The sequence below is a fragment of the Eptatretus burgeri genome, chromosome 5 (genome assembly GCF_056783735.1).
Source record: "Eptatretus burgeri isolate ZD-2024b chromosome 5, Ebu_testis_v1, whole genome shotgun sequence".
Lineage (NCBI taxonomy): Eukaryota > Metazoa > Chordata > Myxini > Myxiniformes > Myxinidae > Eptatretus > Eptatretus burgeri.
In genome coordinates, this window is record NC_140965.1 from 38,721,742 (window position 1) to 38,741,941 (window position 20,200).

General features: G+C 43.4%; 1 protein-coding gene across 2 annotated transcripts in view; it reads left to right on the forward strand.

Annotated features, from left to right (window-relative positions):
- The window catches only part of LOC147026270 (rho-associated protein kinase 2-like), a 169,766-nt gene that overhangs the window by 42,494 nt on the left and 107,072 nt on the right, over positions 1–20,200 (forward strand). Inside the window, exons 2-3 of one of the 2 annotated variants that reach the window (XM_085881524.1) lie at positions 4,504–4,575; positions 17,995–18,076. In XM_085881524.1, coding sequence (XP_085737650.1) covers positions 4,504–4,575; positions 17,995–18,076 — 154 coding nt within the window. The remainder of the gene's footprint in view (positions 1–4,503; positions 4,576–17,994; positions 18,077–20,200) is intronic. The other variant, XM_085881525.1, reaches the window with a different exon arrangement.

The following is a 20,200-nucleotide window of genomic DNA, read 5'->3' on the forward strand; positions in this document are numbered from 1 at the left end:
TACCACCACATTTCACAGCACTCTCAGTACCAGAGTAGAGTTCAGACATCAGATTGATCAGTTTTGTGGCACTCCACGAAGACCAAGAATTCTCCAGAGGGCATCCCAATTCACCGAATCGAACGCTTTACAGAGATCAACATAGGCTGCAAGCAGCCCCTGCCGAAACTCTCATCTGCGTTCGGTCAGGACTTGAAGAGCAAGGATACAATCAATCGTTGATCTCTGGTGTAAAACCTGACTCCTCTGAGTGCTGGTGCTCAAGCATATGGTGGCGCACCCTAACAAGACTTATCTGAGCAAAGACCTTGCCTGGCACTGAGAGCAACATCACCCCTCGGAAGTTGTTGTAGTCCTGGTGATCGCCCTTACCTTTCCAGAGAAGGACAACAAGGTCTCTCTTCCAGTCAGTTGGGTTGATGCCTGTGTTCCAAATAAAGCACAGAATTGCATTAAATGACACGAGTGTAGCACTTCCACCAGCCTTGAGAAGTTCACCATGGATGCCAAAGATCCCAGGAGCTTTACCCCCATTTCAACTGGTTCACCGCAGCCTGTGTTTCCACAAATGAAGGTGAATCGCAGTTGATTGGAGGGTCAGCAACAGGAACAGTAACACCCCTGACATCCAATTCAACAGCTGGTGGGTCAGCTTGGTACAGCTTCTCAAAGTAATCGGCCCAGCGGGCTTTCACTTCACTCTTCTGTCAAGAGCCCACCACCCTCCGCTCTAACTGCAGTGCATCGAGGGACAAGCATGGAAGAACACAATGCACAATCTCCCCTGCAAGCAGTACAAGAATCACCTGACCACAGGTGATGCTCTACCCTCTCACAGATTCCTCGCACATCGTTCTCCTTGTCCACCCTCATTGCACGTACAGTTTTACACCTCAAAACTCTGAACAGCTCAGCTCTGCCATTAAGCCTGGCCCTGTGACTCTGGTCAATGGTATCCAGTGTCCCTTGAGAGACAATGTTCTTCTTCACCCAACTGTGAATTCCATGACATCCACCGGCAACACGAAAGATGGTATTCGTGAAGGCACTCCAAACTTGTCAGGCTTCCTCAAAGCACCTAGACCCTCCAAATCCCGACTCGGCCTGTTCGCAAACTCCTCAGCTACCCACTCATCCTTAAGCTTGCCAACATCCAGCCTGTGCTGGGTTGGTACCATTCTCCTGGATTTATGCTGCAACTTCAGAGTTGCTACAACCTGTGGTCGGTATTGAGGAACTGAGCACTCCGGTACACCATGCAGTTCTGGATCATCCTCCAGCGACCATCAACGAGGATATGGTCAATCTCCTTTGCCACACCGCCAGCGTTGGGATACCAGGTCCAGCGATAAGCTTGTGGGCGCTGAAACCATGAACCGGCCACCCTAAGTCCATGACTACTTGCAAAGTCAAGGATCTTGGTGCTATTCTGGTTCACAGTTCCAGATCCATGGAGACCAACACACGTCTCATAACCATCCCTATCAGTGCCAGTTGATGAATTGAAATCCCCCAAGATTAGAAATGTATCTCGCCTGGGGCACTGATCAAACACAGACTCGAGCGAAGCGTGGAATGCATTCTTCATGGTGAGATCACTTACCTCATTCATTCAGAGCATAAACAGAGACCAGGGAAACGACACCCAAGGAGTGACGAATCCTTCATCTCATAATACAGTCGTTGACTGGTGTCCCCTCAATTATTATGAGAGTCAGCTTATTGGCACAGCTACAGCTACAGCAATTCTTTGGGCACGGTAACCATCAGAGCAACCAGACTAATAGCAAGTGCAACCAACCACCCACCATGATCTCGCCACTATCTGCTCTCCGAACATCAGAGAGTGCTGTAATACCGACGTTCAAACGCTGAAGCTCAGATGATAACAGACAGGTGATCATCCTCTCTTAGGGAAAGGTCATTCCAGGCACCCACCTGAAGGGATCGCCTCAAGTTAACGCAAGGAGACCGCCGTCTGGTGGACGACTCCTCACCACCACTCCACACATCACCGCAATCTGTACCAGGAAGTTTATCCCATGCATTTCCTCCACGCACCACCACAATCTGTCCCAGGAAATTTATCCCATGTATTTCCTCAAATCAAGGAATGGGGGTCCTGAATGCTTTGCCCCAATCTCGTCATCTGGTGAGCTGCCCTGCGGAGGGCAGCAGCACAAAAGGTACTCCCATGAAGTGGGTTTTCAATTTTCTTTGTGTTTGTGGGTTTTGTGAAATGAAGGGTTTTTCGGTGGCCGGAGTGAAAATCCTGCCACCAACCTCTTGAAAAAAAAAAAAGGAACCCAACTTCAGGGGGATGTCCACAGACAAAGTTGGGTACCCGATATGGATGGCTGTTGCTCACAAGGAGCTTCTCCGCCCTTTGACAGGTTTTCTTTTTAATCCTGCTCGGTGTCGATCTCCATACAACCTCCTCATCAGGAAACCTGTTGGGGGAGACTGTTTACTCGCTGAAAACCCGACCATGAAACTGGTTAGTACATGTTTACCTGGTTCCTGTAGCAAGTCACAGATGTAATCTGGCCTGACCTGACATTACACTGGAGACAAAGTCCCTTCCGACATAAACACCTCCCGGACACGTCCAGAGATAAATACTGTCTGGACATGTTCGGAGACAAACACTTCCCAGATTTAACCACAGTCCAGATGTATGGATATAACCACCATTCAGACATAACTACTGTTTGTAGAAAACTACTGTCCAGATACGTCCAGATATTTGTGCAGGGTTTGTACAGGATTTGCATGTGAAGTCACTGAATTCAACCAGCGATCATTTTTGATGTCAACATAGGCCGGATTTCTAAAATTGGCACTTTTCATCCGATTGACTTGAAATTTGAAGAGAAGTTGCATATTAGTTCATTGAATTCAACCACCAATTATTTTTGAGGTCAACATCGGCCTTTTCGTCATGGGGAGTCCACAAAATAGGGTATGGTCTCCCTGTTCTCTATTGCCTTCTTTCTGGTCTTGTAACCTGTGCTCTTTCTGTGCTCTTTCTGTGCTCTTTCTGTGCTTTGTCTTCCTCTGCCCCCCCTCCCCCCAAGGTTGTTATATTGTTCACATGGTCCACCATCAACCCTTTTTGGTGAAACGACCCAAATCCAGGATCACTGCTTACCTCCACTCATTTGGTCCTCTTTTTTTTCCTGCCTGTGGAACAAACTTCTCCATCCTCTTCCTTCTCATTCTTCCCTCCAGGTCTTCAAGACAGCTGATCACCAACATCTCAGATAGTCGCCAATCCAAAACCATGATCTTTTCGACCCTCCTTAACCCCACCCCAATCCCCCCTTCTAAATTTCTAGTTTTCCCTCCTTGGCGTTTCCTTCTGTGTCCATCTTGTCCACCGCATGCATGTTTTGCGTCCTGTTTTTTATTACGTCCTGATCCGTTCAGTATACTAGCTCTTCCACGAGCCTCAACAATATAAATAAATATATATATATATATATATATATATATATATATATATATATATATATATATATATATATATATATATATATATAATCTGCTATGATCGCCTTTTGCTACTTTACTTGCAGAAGCATAGCGTACAATCATTATCATTCAAAATTGCTTTTCACATTATATACTTGACTGTGTCATTGAATTGCAATGATTCAATATTAATTGTTTGTTTTAGAGCAGGGGTTCCCAAACCCAGGGTCGTGACCCAAACTTGAACCCCCCCCCCCTCAAAATCTCAGTTTTTAAGGGGGGGTTTCATGTCAAAAGCATTTTCTCTGACAATTTTTACCATAGGTACACGAGGTACCAGTATCATTTGGGTTGCGAGGCAAATGTGATTTCAAATTTTGGGTCATGGACAAAAAAGTTTGGGAACCACTGTTTTAGAGGATGGGCTAAGGGGTCATCTATTTATTATATAAGCATGGATGATGGAAGGGAGGTTTTTGGCTGGTGGGCAAAATGCAGTATGTAAGAATCAATTTCGATGAATTTATTACTGTTTTATTTGCAGTGTATTTTTTTTATTTATTTAAATAATAGAATGTCAATTCTGTATAACATGGTGTATGCTTTAATTTCAAGTCTGCACTCAATGTGCCATTGCTCAAATATTGAATGTTGACTTTTCTTCGTTCTTTTAATAACCCTTATTTTCATCCCGATCGTGATGTCTGTCTTTTGACAATCGGGGGATCTACAAAAATAATTCCAGTCTGTTAGAGAATCCGAACTCAAAACCATAAACTCTTCCTGGACTGTATCCTCGTGTGAGTCCGAACTCCCCCTACCACGCGTCTCTCCTCTCCCCGACTGCCCCTCCCGCCACTCCCACTGCTCGCCGAACCCCACAGACCACCTACTTAATCATCTTCCCTTCCCCTCACATTGTGGTCCACCAATATTGGAGGTCTCCGTTCTAATATTTCCGATCTCTTCTTTGAGGTTACGACTGTGCAGTTCTGGACATTGTATGTTTAACAAACCTTTCTCTTGCAGGATCTTTCCGATTCCTTTGTGTCTCTTCCACATGATCAAGCTCCTTCCACGATCCAGAAGTGGTGTTGCCGAGTATGTGAACACCTCTATTGCTCATTGCGTATTGCCCACACTAACCGTTTCAAGCACTCTGGAGTATCTCTGGCTGCGTATACCTCTCCGCAACCACCTAATGTTTGTCTTTGTGCTCTACCTTCCACCCATTGATATAATTACTCTCTATATACCTCATGGCATTGCAGCAAAGATCGACAAATCTGTTTGTCTGACACGAGCAGCAAACTTCCCAACACAGATTTCTTTAACTGGTATGTCCTCCATCCTGTATCTGGTAATGACTATCCATTTCAACTCTCCTTTTCCTCTTCTGCCCATCTGTGTTCTTTTGACCACTTTCTTGTCAAAGCCAATATATCTCTCTGGCTATTTAAGGGAGCAACAACAATGACATAGAGTATGGCTGCATGTTCACCAAAGCCAACTGGTTTGATTGCAATCTGCTCTCTCACAAAAGGGTTGGGCTACCATCTCCACAGCACCTTGTATTGATTCCACCTGGGAATTTTTTTTTTTTTTTTTTTTTTTTTTTTTTACAAAAGCCCACTTTCTCTCAAGCATTGGTTTATCCAATCCCACCTGTGTATACAGTATTCTATCCATCCTATCTGCCCTGTTAGGCCATATCCTGTCGAGAGGAATTGCTGTCGAGCATCTTGCTTTCTCAACATGGAAAGCTAACCTGACTGAGGGAAACTTTCGTTGGTTATGTAAGGCTCACAACAAGTGAGTGTCCATCCTGAGGCACACCAGAAAATACCATCTTGCAAATCCAAAGGCTGAACTCGATTAGTCTCCTTCCTACAAGTCATACAAGCACCTTCTCAAGAACGTCTCTCGTGTATGCTCCCCCTCAATCTTCACCCTCACCTTAAATGGCATTACTGCAGACTCTGCCCAAGGTAAGGCAGAATGTCTAACCTCTGTGTTTGGCTCAAAATCGTGTTTACCCAACCCATGATGCTCCGTCCCTAACTTACCCCTCATACCCACCATCTACTGGACACTGTTTCCTTATCACCTGAGGATGTAGAGAAAGTTCGGTCAAGCTTTGACCCTGCTTCTGCGACAGACCGAGATTGCATCGGTGCCCCTATTCTCAACTCCTGCTTTGCCATGATGGCTTCCCCTTTGCTTATTTCTGTTACTTGCAAAATCGAAACTTTTTTCAAGTATATTGAATGGTTTGTCAATTTTGTAATTCTGTCTATCGTCTGCAGGTCACAATTTTAAACCGATCTTCACGAAACTTCACCACATGGTAGAATCTGTCGTAAGGAATAAGCCAATTGTTTTTGAGGTCAAAAGGTCAAGCTAGGCCAAAGGTCAACAACTAAGGTGGTATTTCTAATGTCCTCACTTTTCATCTGATTGACTTGAAATTTGAAGAGGATTTATATTTCAGGTCACTGAATTCAACTAGCCAATTATTTTTGAGGTCAACATCGACCAAAATAACAACATAGGCCGAATTTCAAAATTGTCAATTTGAAATTTGAAGAGGAGTTGCATATTTGGTCATTGAATTCAACCACCAATTATTTTTTGAGGTCAAATATATTTTATGGATTTTTCAAGTATCGTGCTCTGCACGACGTTGTCTTCTTGTTATTCTGTCTGTCTGTCTGTCTCTGTTTGCCAATCGCCTACAGGTCACAATTTCAAACCGATCTTCATGAAACTTCACCACGTGGTGTTTGTCTTCGGCAAAAAGCTTATTGTTTTTGAGACCAAAATGTCAACATGGGCCAAAGGTCGGCAAACTTGTCAAATTACTAAAATCCTCAATTTTCATCCGATTGACTCGAAATTTGAACAGGATTTTCATCTCAACCTACTGAATTCAACCGCAAATTGTTTTTGAGGTCAACATTGGCCAAAAGGTCAACGTAGGCCAAAGGTCAACAACTTAGATGAGATTTCTAAAATCGTCAATTTTCATCCGATTGACTTTAAATTTGAAGAGGATTTGCACATTTTGTCATTGAATCCAACCACCAATTATTGTTGAGGTCAAATGTGTTTTATGGATTTTGCAAGTATCTTGCCCTGCACGTCTCTTTCTTGTTTGTTTGTTTGTTTATTTATTTATTTTATACAACGCCAATGGTCATGGAAGAGTGAGAACACTACATGGATCATGACACATCAGACAAAAAGGAAGAGCAGAAGAAGGGGGAAAACACCAACAGCGGGGTTGAAGCACAAAATAGAGGAGTATTCATTCTGTCCTCCTTTGTCTGCCTCCCATTGGTCTGGAAGTCAGAAAACATCACTCCCTTCTACAAGAATGGTGCAAGAACAAACCAAATCAACTGCAGACTAGGGAGCTTGCTTCCAATTACAATCAATGATGGAATCCATTATTGCTGCTGATGTCTTTCCTGTTTTCTAAAAGCATGATCTCTGACTTTCATCTTGGATTCTGTCCCAATCATGAAACCCTGGACAGTTGACATGCTGCCGCTCTTTTATCAGCTTGTGTTGTCGGCTGTATTGCCCTAAATCTCGATCCCTAAATCTCAAACAAAAGGTTTAGTACCTTGGATATTTTGCAGTCTGACATCCTGTTTCCCTTACCAAGCTCTCTGCCTGTGGTATGCAAGGCCGCCTTCGTTATTACCCTCGTTGAAGGAGAGGGTATTGCTTTTGGGTCCATTTGTCTGGTCTTTGTTTGTTTATTTGTCCGCACAGAACTTTTGTGTTTTTCTCCGCAACCGCTTGGCGGATTGAGATGAAATTTTCACCATATGTGCGACTACCCGTGTAGAATGTCTTAATCGTAAGTATGATGTCATAGGTCGCATGGTGTGGCAGCCATGTTGGAAAAATGGGAAAACTTTGGACCTCTGTATCTGAAATCGCACCATGGAAAAAATTGAAATTTGGCACACGGCAAGTACTCCTCATCGGGAATAAGTGTGATGTTTTGATGACATCATAGATGCCTTCGTTATGATGTCATAATTACATATGTAGAACCCTACATCTGATAAGTATGAAAATTTTGAGGATCATCTCAGCATAAAATGCTCCACAGGAAAAAATTTTGATGACGTTATCAGTCACTTAATTCGGCAGCCATATTGTTTAAAAAAAAAAAACGAAAAAAACCTTCTCTGAAGCGGCTGAACAATTTGAGGCGAAACTTTACAAGAATTGCCGCCTATACATGAGGAACAAAAGGTTCACATATATGATGTCGTAGATCACATGGTTTGGCAGCCATATTGGATGTACCCTAAAACCTATAAAAATCTTCTTCTCCAGAACAGCTGGACAGATCGAGGGGAAACTTCAAACAAATGCTCCCCAAGCCATGGGTGTCTAAATTTGTTTAGGAATAATTGATAGGTCACCTGACTTGGCAGCCATATTGAAGAAAAATATTGAATAATGTTTTCTCTGGAACTGCTTAATCAATCAACGCAAAACTTCACATTTATGGGATTGATGTGGAATACTTTTTAAATTTCAACTTGATCGGACACATGGTGTGGCAGCCAGAATTATTTGATTTTTGATGTGGGTAATTTTTATTTATTTTTGAATAAGTCTCACTTGGCTGTGCCTGGATGGGTTTGAGGGTAGAGGAGTAGCTGCTGAAATGTGAATCCTATCCTTGGTTCCTCCTGATGACTTCATTGCTTTTTGCTTGTTCAGGTTCCTTCTGACGACTCCAATGCAGGACTGCACCTATTTGGTCTTCCATTTGATTTGAATTGAATTGATTTTAATTCCATTCTGAATTCAATCGGATAATGAATGATAATGAAAAGGTCAGGGTCAGGTGTCCGATCAAAGTGGGGTTGCATCAAAGCAGGACGTCTTGGTACCCGGTCATCACTGCCAGCAGTTATAAAGTGACAGTTCTAATTATGAATCTTATTAATTATGTAACACACCAGTACACAAATGCCACACAAAACACACCACACAAAAGAAGTCCTGGCAAGGGCCTACAATATGTGATTGCTCTTTTTCTTGTTGTATTTGACTTCCTCCCCTCACACAACCAATTTGTTGCCATCAACGGAACGCTCTTTTTTTTCCTCTCCTGCTTGAGGCTGGAGTTCCCCCAAGGCATTGTCTTGGGTCCAGTTTTATTCCTCATCTACATAAACAACCTCACCGATGTTCTGGAAACCCTGTCTTCCCTTTCCCCCAACAACACCACATTGTGTCGTACAGTATCCCATCGCTCTGCGAGGCAGACTGCAGCTGCATTTCTCTGCTGATCTGGGATTGAATATATGCTGGTCTGGTAAATGGAACATGTCCTTCAATCCTGGAAAATCTCATCATCTCATCCTGTCGCTCCGGAAGGATCGTCAAAGTAACCCACCTATCTATTTCCATGACCAGCCACTGGAAGATGTTCAGCCTTTCAAACTCCTAGACCTCGCCATCAGCCATGATGTCTCCTGGGCTAAGCACAAAACAAAGCTGGTCTCCAAAGCCAGCCACAGACTGGGCATCTTCCATCGATCCATGTAATTAAACAATCAGAGCAACTTGCAATCAGCAAGGCCTTTCTCAGTAGCTCAATGGAGTACTGCTCTCCCCCCAAAACACCCCAGCATCACATCTGTCTCTTGGATTCCGTGTAATATGAAGCTCTCAATATATTTGGACTTCCGGTTCGGGGATTTTTCCACGTGTTTGATGAATCTGCCGACGTTTGTCCGATGTTGTTGCTTGTGTTACCGTCTGATTTTCCGTGTTAAATCGAACCTTGTTGTGCTGTTTTTGTCGAATTTGTTGTTGTTCAAGGCCTACTCCTCGGATAGCCACTGTGAAAGATATCTCTCCCTTTTGTTTCTTCCCAAATGCTTTGCATTCTACCTCCTCAACGTTATCCAATTTCCCCTCCTCGCTTCATAAAAATAAAAATAAGCAAAAAAAAAAACTTAATTTTTTTCACTCCACAATGAATCTCATTCTACTTGAATTTTCTTCTGCCTGTACATCCTGTACTCCATTGTTTTTTTTTTTGTTTTTTTTCTTCCTTTTCTTTTTCTTTTTCTCCATTATTACAAAGATTATTTTCCAAAACCATCTGTCAGCAAAGTGTCACCAATCCTCCTGCACCCACAGCACCACATTTCTCCGTGCCTTCAACAAAAATTCCCAGCATTCTTGGGTATTCTATCTATAATTCCAGCAGTGTGTGTGTGTGTGTGTGTGTGTGTGTGTGTGTGTGTGTGTGTGTGTGTGTGTGTGTGTGTGTGTGTGTGTGTGTGTGTGTGTGTGTGTGTGTGTGTGTGTGTGTGTGTGTGTGTGTGTGTGTGTGTGTGTGTGTGTGTGACCGCTGTTTCTCGACAACCACTGGTCCGATCTAATTGAAACTTGCCAGGTATATTGCTGGGGCCCTGTGGATGTGCCTTTTCAAGGTTTGATATTAATCGGACAAGTGCTTCCCAAGTTATGGCCATTTATTTACCAACCAATGACAAGACACGTTGCTCCGTAGACGGCCGATGGGGAAGAGAACCTCAGCCGCGTTCCCCATTACGGGTTACAACGTACGGACTTCCGGATCGTGATGACTTCGTGTATTCTAATAATTTCTCGATTTCTCATGTGCATTTATAGATAAACACAATGCCCCAATCCAGTCGTCATTTACGAGTGCGAAGGAACGGCCTGTGAGTTTGTTTGAAAGTTGTATTTATTTATTTATTTTTTCCCCACGTACGTTTTTTTTTTTTTTGTTTTGTTTTCTCTTCTCTTCTCTTTGTGTTTTTCCTTCCGATGACATTGCGAAAAGGCAAAATACGTTGGCTATAATTGAATAATTGGCCATTAAAACTAAATTGCGAATAATCGTAACTGTGATATGCGTACTTCCAGACAGTGAGGACTTAACTTCCGGACTTCCGGATAGTGATGACTTTCTGTATTCTTTCTCGATTTTTTTTCTCGATTTATCGACTTACTGTATTCTTTCTTTCTCGATTTCTGTACTTTCTCAATTTCTTTCTCAATTTTCTAAAACACAATGCCCCAATTGAGTCGTCGTTTACGACAGCGAAGGAACGAAGCTGCACGTCGTGCATGCACAATGGAATCTAACGAATGACGAGCTACTCGCTTGGCACGTGATGCTACGCGCGTGACAAGGCGTCGTGCAACTCAAACGGATGAAGAATGAACTGCTCGCTTGGCAGGCCACGCACGTACGGGCACGCACGTACGGGCATGCACTAGTGTATAAAAATACGCACAGGACTGGTTGCCTACAATTATGGCTAACAGGGCTGCAAGAGGAGACCTCAGTGACTTTGAAAGAGGGGTGATTGTTGGTGCGCATTTGGCAGGACCTTCAGTGATAAAGACAGCTCAATTTGCTGAAGTTTCATGAGCATCAGTGTTTAAGGTGATATCGGCATGGAACTCTGAGGGAAAGACATCATCAGCAAAGGACAACAGTGGGCGGAGTACATACTCCAGGATTGTGATATCCATGCATTCATTTGAAGTGCAAGGCAAAGCTGGTGAACAACTTCAGATCAACTACCTAAATTTCAACCTAGGGCGTGAGGAGCCAGTTTCATCAAAACAGTCTGCCGAGAACTCCATAGAGCGGGATACCATAGTCGCACTGGACTTTGCACTGGACAAACCGCTCATTGCATCCGGCAATGCACGTTTGCGAGTCCAGTGATGCAAAGAGCACAGGCAATGGATTACCGAGCAATGGAGAAATGTGACATGGTCAGATGAATCATCCTTCACCATGTTCTCGACAAACGAACGAGTGCATGTGTGGCACCAACCTAAAGAACTATACCACCCTGAGTGCTTGGTTCCAACAGTGAAGGGTTCTCATGGTTCGCTACTGTTGTATGGTGCAATTGAGCATTTCCCTGGCATGGTGTGAGTGCGGTCATTCCCTGAGAGGGTAAGGTCAATGCCAATCATTATTTAATGGTACTGAGTGGTCATCTTCACTGCATGTTGCAGCATTTTTTACGTGCAGGGAGGGGTGTCTTCCTGGATGACACTGCTCCCATTCAGAGAGCATTTGTGGTACCCCAGTGGTTTGATGAGCATGACACTGATGTTATCCATATGTCATGGCCTTCTCAGTCACCAGATGTGAACCCAATCGAGCATTTATGTGATATTCTGGAATGTCGCCTTAGACAGCGGTTTCCACGTCCATCAAACAGATGTGAGTTTATTGACTCTCTCATGGAAGAATTGTGCTGCATCCCTCCTGCAAATTCCAGACACTGGTAGACTCCATGCCACAGCTTATACAGGCCATACTGGCCGCAGGTGGTGCCCAATACTCTATTACGTGACTTTACATCGGTGTTTCCATTTTTTTTATCCACTACCTGTATATTGTGAAGAGAAAGTTCCAATATGTCGTTTATATGGGGTTTACGGTTAGCAGTAGTGGGGCTGTTGGCTTTACAGGGTACATATGCTGGGTGGAAGCTGTGACAAAGTTTTCACCATGTTTCTGTATGCAGTGTATTGTTATAGGTTTGCCAGCAGGGTCATGAGTGGCTCTCGGACCTACTTCTCAACCTTAAACTCTAAACCCGACGAGCCACGCAAAGCAACCACATATGCTGTCTCACTGAGACGATCAATTTAGGCAGGGTCCTCACATCCAATTCCCACATTACCTTTCCATCAAATTGAGTCCCCCCCCCCTTCAGATCGGGAACTGTGTTCTCGACGCCTCCACTTACATCTCTGATATTTACATTAAGTATGGCCGAGCGGAACTGTAAGTGGGATGTTGGCTCGCCTGCATAGATGCGCAGAGTAAATCATGAATGCACATCAGTAACCCTGCTCTGAACAAGTCGAGGTGAAATTGTTTATGGCTCTTTATGCACTCCAAGTGAATGATTATAAATAGGGAAAACAAGAGAAAGATCGTGTAACTCAATGTGTAATAGCTTGTCTGTCCAGGGAATAGAGCTCTGCAGTTTGTCAGCGCACCCTCCGCGGTTCGCTCACACTCCCTCCCAACAGAGCCCGTCTATGCAGTGGCTCGGCTCGTTCATGGATGACTTCTCTGGCTCTTGAGATGCCCTGGATGTCACACAGCCACAAGCTCTGGAATATCCTTATTTATAAAACTTTTGCCAGAGGTGCAGTCTGGAGAAGGGCAGCTCTTGTGCAGCCTCCTAGTTGGTATGCCGATGTTGCCAGGTGGCTTCCATTGGAGTCGACGTGTCGCAGTCGACAGCAGACCTGCCCATCTGTGGTTCTCTGTTTAGATGCTTTCCCCTGTTGAAGAGGTTCACATCCCCTGGTCTGCACCACTTTATTCTGATGGATATTGGATTCATGATGAAATGTGATTGTAATGTAATGTTGGTTTGGTAAAGCAGATGGTTTGTGTGGATGGATGCGCTGAAAAGAGATGCAGGCAGGACGTACATTAAGAGGGATGGGGAGAGAGATAAGGAGGGGATATATGAAGAGAGGAGATATAGAAAAGAGTTAGCCTACAAAGGGAATTCAAACTTGCTACGAAAACACAATGCATTTCCCTGTCCACTGATATGAGGGGAAAGAGAATTATCTATCTAAACAAAATACTACTGAGATATCTAAACACCAGGGTTCCTTGATATGGTGGATATAACTCCCCATCAATCCAGCCATTGGGACCATACTCTGTGCAGGGCGTTAGTGCTGCCAAAGCAGTCTCCTTGGCTATTGGGCACAATCCTGGATGGGTCGCCACTCCGACACAGGATACCAGCAAGCTGGTACTCATTTTACCTACCTCGTAAAGATGACAGGCAGTCAACCCCACCTGGTATTAAGTCAACAGCCAAGGGGGATTTGAACTCGGGATCCTCGGATCCCAAGCCCACCACCCAAACCATGAAGCCAACACCTGGCATATAACTCCCCAGGGTCTTCCAAAACGCGAATCAATATCAAATAGATGTCCCCTCAGGAGGACATTGCGTGAGCAAATGGGGGGTGTCTGCACAACAAAAGTAACAATGATCTTTTATTTGTTAGACGTTTTACAAAACATGTGATGCATGTTATTTTGCCGCACTTCATTTAATATCCATGATTAGGAGTCCACACTATATACAGCAAGAGTAAATGGTTCCCGTAATGCATCCGTGTGTCGTACTTCGAGCATTATAGGCATCTGTTTAATGCTATATGTTTGTTTGTACTTTCCACCAAATTTTCTCGAAGAGTTCGCAAACTAAATTATGAAAGACAGTGCACCGAGATTTTGACAACATGCGATTTCATATTGCGATACTGAAAAGAAGAAAGCCTCCAGTGCTGATGCCAAAGCTGTGGGATAAAAATCAAATTTGGACCTAACTCGTACAAAACCGACGGTTCGATTGTGACTCTTGCCGGGTCGGACCAAAGAATAAAAAAATTAAACCTGCTTCTCCCTTGCTTTACACTCAGCATTTGGAGGATAGAGCAGGAATGGTTGGCATCCCATTGGTGGAGTTGGTTTTGGAGGAAAGAACAGGGATGGTTGGCATCCCTAGGCAGGGATGAGGGTGACCGGGGGAGAGGGGTTGGGTGGGCGGAGGAGGACTCGATTTATCCTCAATTTCTTCACCGTGGAAAGAAAAGCAACCTCGTGAGATGGTATCGCCAGTAACAAGAGTGCACCAGGACGTTGTGTGTCTTTTCCCCAATGGTCACCGGCTGTGTTTGTCCGAAGTCTGGTCCAGTTTCTAAAATCTTGATCTGCATGTGACATCGCCTCTATGGACCTGAGAAACTGTATAAACAAAAACGGTTAGTTGGACGCTCTAAATAATGTTGACTACTGCTTTTCAGTAATAATCAATTTGAACAGCCCTCTTTTTTTTTTTTCTTTCTTTTTTTTTGCTTTCATTGCACACCACTGATAGTTGCACTGATACCATAAAACCTAAATATGAATGGAACTTTAAAAATAGATTTATGTTGGAGGCCCCAGAATAATTTTATTTATATACTGTATTGATGGCTCTCTTCCTGAGTAAATCAACGTTTGAATGTATTTTGGGTGCATTGTGGTGTATGCTCGGATGTGATGAGATGATTATTCATGCACGAGTAACGAATGCATTCCATCCATTCCATCGGGACCAGACTCTGTGCGGAGCGTTGGTGCTGCCTAAGCGGTCTCCTTGGCTATTGGGCACAATCCGAGACGGATCACCACTCCGACACAGGATACCAGCATCCTGGCACTCATTTTGCCGACCTCGGAAGGATGACACGCAGAGTCAACCCCACCTGCTATTAATTCAACAGCCGAGAGGGGGTGGGGGTTTGAACTCAGGATCCTAGGATCCCACACCCACCACCCGAACCATTAAGCCAATACCAGGCATAAACGAACGCATTACTACTTTTAAATGACATATATGGCTGCACATTTCATGGGGATGTTCATTGTTTATGGTGCGTTTCATCACATCCTGTGAGCAAGCAGTGAGTAACTACTTCTTGATTCAACTAGGATGTCTTTGGAAACAGTGACCGTGTGATAAAACTCGTTTTGGGGGACATTGTTGTCTTGTATTGTCAAAAAGGGAATTGTTTGTTTTTGTTTTTGTTTTTGTGCATTATATAACACTAAAGTGCCCTATACAGAAAATGTTCGGGGGTGGGGGGGGGGGTGAGAGAGGGGCGATGGATTCAACGGCGAATTGATTCCCAATGGACAAAAGGTTCTTTTCATATTTTTGCATTGTTGCTCGCATATCACCTACACTGTGGCAAACAATGCCCAGGTGCATGCAGTTGTGCCAGATTCTGACTTGACCTAACAAGCTCAAATCAAACTCACCAGGTTTTAAAAAAAATTTCTCGGCAACTCTTCTCCAAATTTAATATGCACTTAAAGGAAGATGTTATGGTTATGTGATTAGAATCATTCACTGTACACCTAATGTCACGTGAGGGGTATAACAATAGGCCTGACAAAGGTGCTTCCAGATGCTATAGAATGCTAAAATAAGTGCATTTAGAATTCCTTTTTTTTTTTTACTAAAAAAAAAGGATTCAATGAAGAATGAAATGGAATTTGAAAAATAATTAAATACCGTAGTTGAGGCTCATGAAGTGGCTACATGACACAGGGCAGCCACTGAGAAGACAAGCGGATGAAAAGAATAAAATGCACCCGTCTATTACACTATGAGGAGGGAGTGTGAGTCAGGTAAACAGGTATAGGGGGTCGGCTAAAGTAGAGGAGATTGGATGTGTGTAGAGGAGAATCCCAGAGATGTGATGGGTATCAGTATTGAAAGACTGGATGGAAGAGCACGAGACAACAGACACTTAGTTGGTTACACGTCCACATGCAAGAGAAAAGTGGGATGAAGGTGATCCTCCAGCTTAGACTGAGGAAGTGTTAGCTATCAGCGGCGATGGTGACTTGGACTCGAGTCGCAAATTTTGTGACTTGCGATTTGACTTGAGACTTGGCCTCAAAGACTTGAGACTTGACTTCAGACTTGACGAAATGACGATGAATGAATGAACACTATATGAAAGGAAATATTTCTCAGCGATGTGTTTGCGACTAATTTTCATTGGATGTCTGGTAGTATGTGATGATATTTATAAACAAAGACCGCTGGAGTCGTGCGCCGAAGAGAGCACAAACTTGGTAAATCGATCGTGCTGAGCTTAGAAAAGGTATTAGCTGTACAGTGCAGAAAGTGCCGCTGAACTTCGAGCCTCCATCTCACATACATGTGGCGAGTGGAGTAAAAAGAGGGAAATGACGAAGAAAAGCAAGTAGAGCTATAGATTTCATTACATGGATTCTACGTCCTTGAATTCAGTAGGCATGCCAGCGTCTCTATGGAATTGTTATTGCTGCTGCTCGGTTCATATCCATTTGACTTCTTCCGTGTTTTTAGCTGATCTGGAATTTAAATTCCAGATCAGGTATTGTCATCGCGCATTGTCCATCTTACTCCTTTTTCGACTTCTCCGGCCAAACTGCTGGGCCGATCTGGCTGGAATTTGGCAGCAACGTTCCTCTCCTCGCTGGTAACAGGAATTTCAAAGCTTGTTCCGGTCATGTGACTTTAAGTAGGTCAAAATGGCCGACGTAAGAAATTTGTTCAAAAATCTTCTCCAGGCCCACCAGTCAGAATGCTACTATATTTGGGGTACAACACCAGACCAGGATAGGGATGTTAAATTGCGGAAAACATGCAGATCACGTGACTGGAAATGTCAAAATGGCCGGCTTGGTCAATTTTGGGGAAAATCGCATAAATTCCTTCAAAAATCTTCTTTTCCAGACCCACCAGTCAGAATGCTACCAAATTTGGGTTACAACATGAGGCCAAGATGCCTGGTGTTGGTTTAATGGTGAGGGTGGAGGGCTTGGGATCCTTAGGTCCTGAGTTCAAATTCCGCTCGGCTGTTAAATTAATGCGAGGTGGGGTTGACTCAGCCTGTCATCCTTCCGAAATCAGCAAAATGAGTTCCAGCTTGCTGGGATGATTGAGCCATTCGAGTATCCTGCATCGGAGTGGCGACCCGTCCAGGATTGCGCCCAATAGCCCAGGAGACTGCTTCGGCAGCACCGATAGTCTGTACAGAGTGTGGTCCCAATGGATTTGGATTTTGGATGAGGCCAGGGATCAGCTAGAGCTCCAGTACTCCGATTTTTCTTTTTTTAGTCTACGTACTTTATGGCACACACACACAGGTTCGAGCTTTGAGTGGACGCTTTTACCGTTACCCCGTCAAGACTGAGCGTCACTGCATAGCTTGCTGTAACTCTGTGCACATGCGTGCTTCACTTCATTATGGTTATCATGGCAGAGATTCCGAGGGTGATCTTATTTGCTTATAACCATTTAGAAGGTGCTTTGAATAAAAGGAGTGCTGTATGTCAAACATATCGTATAAAAAATTCAGATGGCCCATCCACATCATCAAATTTCATTCGTCACCTAAAAACTCACCCGCAGAAGTAAGTTTTCTTTTCAAACAGACGTTCAAACATGTTTTGTTTCCAATTTCTAACGTGTGCACTGCACTAACACTGATCAACACAGCAACACTGAGCCTATACCCATGCTGGTTGCGTGGTGGATGTTGGACACAGATTTGAGACTTAGCTCAGGTGACTTGTTGACATCTCTGTCATATCAGGTGTGAGTTCTTGGAAAGATGTATGTGACTTGGGACTACTGGGAATGGATAGAGGCAAGAGAGGGCCTGGGGGAAGAAAAAAAGACAACGAAGAGTTCACCAATCTGCTTGCTCTAGGATTTTGCCTGGAATTTGGGATTTGGCCTCCTGCCATGATATGCCAGTAATTCAAATTTATTCAGGAAGAAAGTAATTTGAGGGGGACTGCTCTTACAAGCCGTAAAGTGTGATACATTTTGCATAATCTCACCATCCAATAATATTTTCATCATACCTTGTGCTCTTTCCTAACAGGATGGATTTGATGCGCTGGTGCGTGACCTGGACTTTCCAGCTTTACGGAAGAACAAGAATGTTGAGAGCTTCCTCAGTAGATGTATGTATTAAGCAACATGAGATAAGCAGTTATCTGTTATTTAGATTAGTCCCCACCAGGGTTTTGCAAAGCGAACCTTTGTTAAGCGGGGGATACCTGCAATTCAATTTAAATAAAATAAAGATTGTAAAAGTCCAAGAAATTAATCAAGTCCAGAAGTTTACCGCCGTTTTACGGCCATTAATGCAGTGGCCATTACACCACCCCATCTAATACGTTGCATTAGTTATTTGTGCCTGTTGTTTGTGTCCTTTATGACATCCTTAAAGATGGTAAGTTTCCTGTTTGGAATGATTTTTAATTTTGTTTGACTGCCAGGCAGGCAGACAGAGTAAAAAAGAAATTCTCACTCATCTCTGTGCAGGTGCAATCAGGGCTAATTCAGAGATAACTAGAATGGCACTCGGTGAAGCGCATACCACCGCCACGCAATGCCTGATCCATGGAACATATGTGGCCCAATACATTTTTGAAATATCATGTTATATATCGTTTTTGGCCCCATCTCTCAGTGGTGAAGAATTACTTTTAAAATAAAATAACTCTCATATCCGGATTCGGATTCGGATCTTCACAAAAAATTGAATCGATTCTTCCTTGTCACACACCCAACCTGTCCACCCAGTTGCATGTGAATCTGTCCACAAGATTTTGAGATATCATGATATGTATCAGTTTAGCTCTATCTCTCAATGGTGGAGAATCACTTAAAAAAAATTCGGATCTGGATTCAGATCTTCACCAAAATTGAAAAAAAATCCTCCGAGTCACATGCCCAGCATGTCCACCAAGTTTCGTCCGAATCCGTCCACAACTTTTTGGGATATCGTGCTCTACATAATTTTTGGCCCAATATATATATATATATATATATATATATATATATATATATATATATATATATATATATATATATATATATATATCTCTTTTAAAAATTCTAGTAGTCAGACCTTGATCCGGATCTTCACGAAAATCTATTCAGTTCGTCCTTGTCACACACCCAACCTGTCCAAATTTCATTCGAATCCGTCCACAACTTTTTGTTGTCGTCTCCATATGCGGGTTTCATAAGGTGGAACAGAGTCCTCCTTGGTCTTGAAGTATCCACCTCCGTTTCAGGAAGAGATCACGATTCACGGACCAAGTTGTGAAATTTTCTTGTTCTCAAAGTTTTGTTCCGAGGGCTCTTTTCATGATCGTCACCGAGCACTGGACAGCTTCCAACTGTAGTTCGTTTGTAGTAATATTCCCAGGGATCGTTTTTAAGACCTCTGTGAGATTGTTTTTTTTTTTTTTATAATTCCTGTTGCTCCAATTATCACTGGTATAGTTTTGGCATTCTTCAGCTTCCAGGCTCTTTCACTTCGTTTTTGAGGTCTTGGTATTTGGTCATTTTCTTGATTTCTGTGTTGTGTCGGCCAAAATCGCTGGGTACTGACAGCTTAATTAACAATGCCTTATTTTCTTTTCTTGAACCAAAGTACTATATACAGTTGCAATGTTTTGTTCTCCCCCATTGGACTTAGTCCGAAATTGGGGCTTATGAATTTGATCACGATTTTCATGTCCATCCGTGCCTGTGTGCGTGCGTCCGCAACCATATTTCGGACATGTATGCACCGATTTTATTCGTACTTGGGACAAAGACGACACATGATGGGATACATATACGCATCATTTTGTTTCGCGATGTGATCAAAGATGGCCGACTGGTGGCCATTTTAGTTGTTAAAAAAAAAACCCGGTGTCGAACACGTCCTCAACCATTTCTCGGATATGCATTTACCGATGCTGTTAAAACTTGGCGTACAAAAGAATGATGGCCGACATAAGCACGCCATTCTTTTTCGACATCAGATCCAAGATGGCCGACTGGCGGCCATTTTGGTTATAAAAAAACCCCGATGTTGAACACGTCCTCGTCCATTTCTCCGATATGCATTTACCGATGCTGTTCAAACTTGGCGTACAAATAAAGAATGATGGCCGACATAAGCACGCCATTCTTTTTCGACATCAGATCCAAGATGGCCGACTGGCGGCCATTTTGGTTTTAAAAAAAACCCCAATGTTGAACACGTCCTCGTCCATTTCTCGGACATGCATTTATCGACGTTGTTC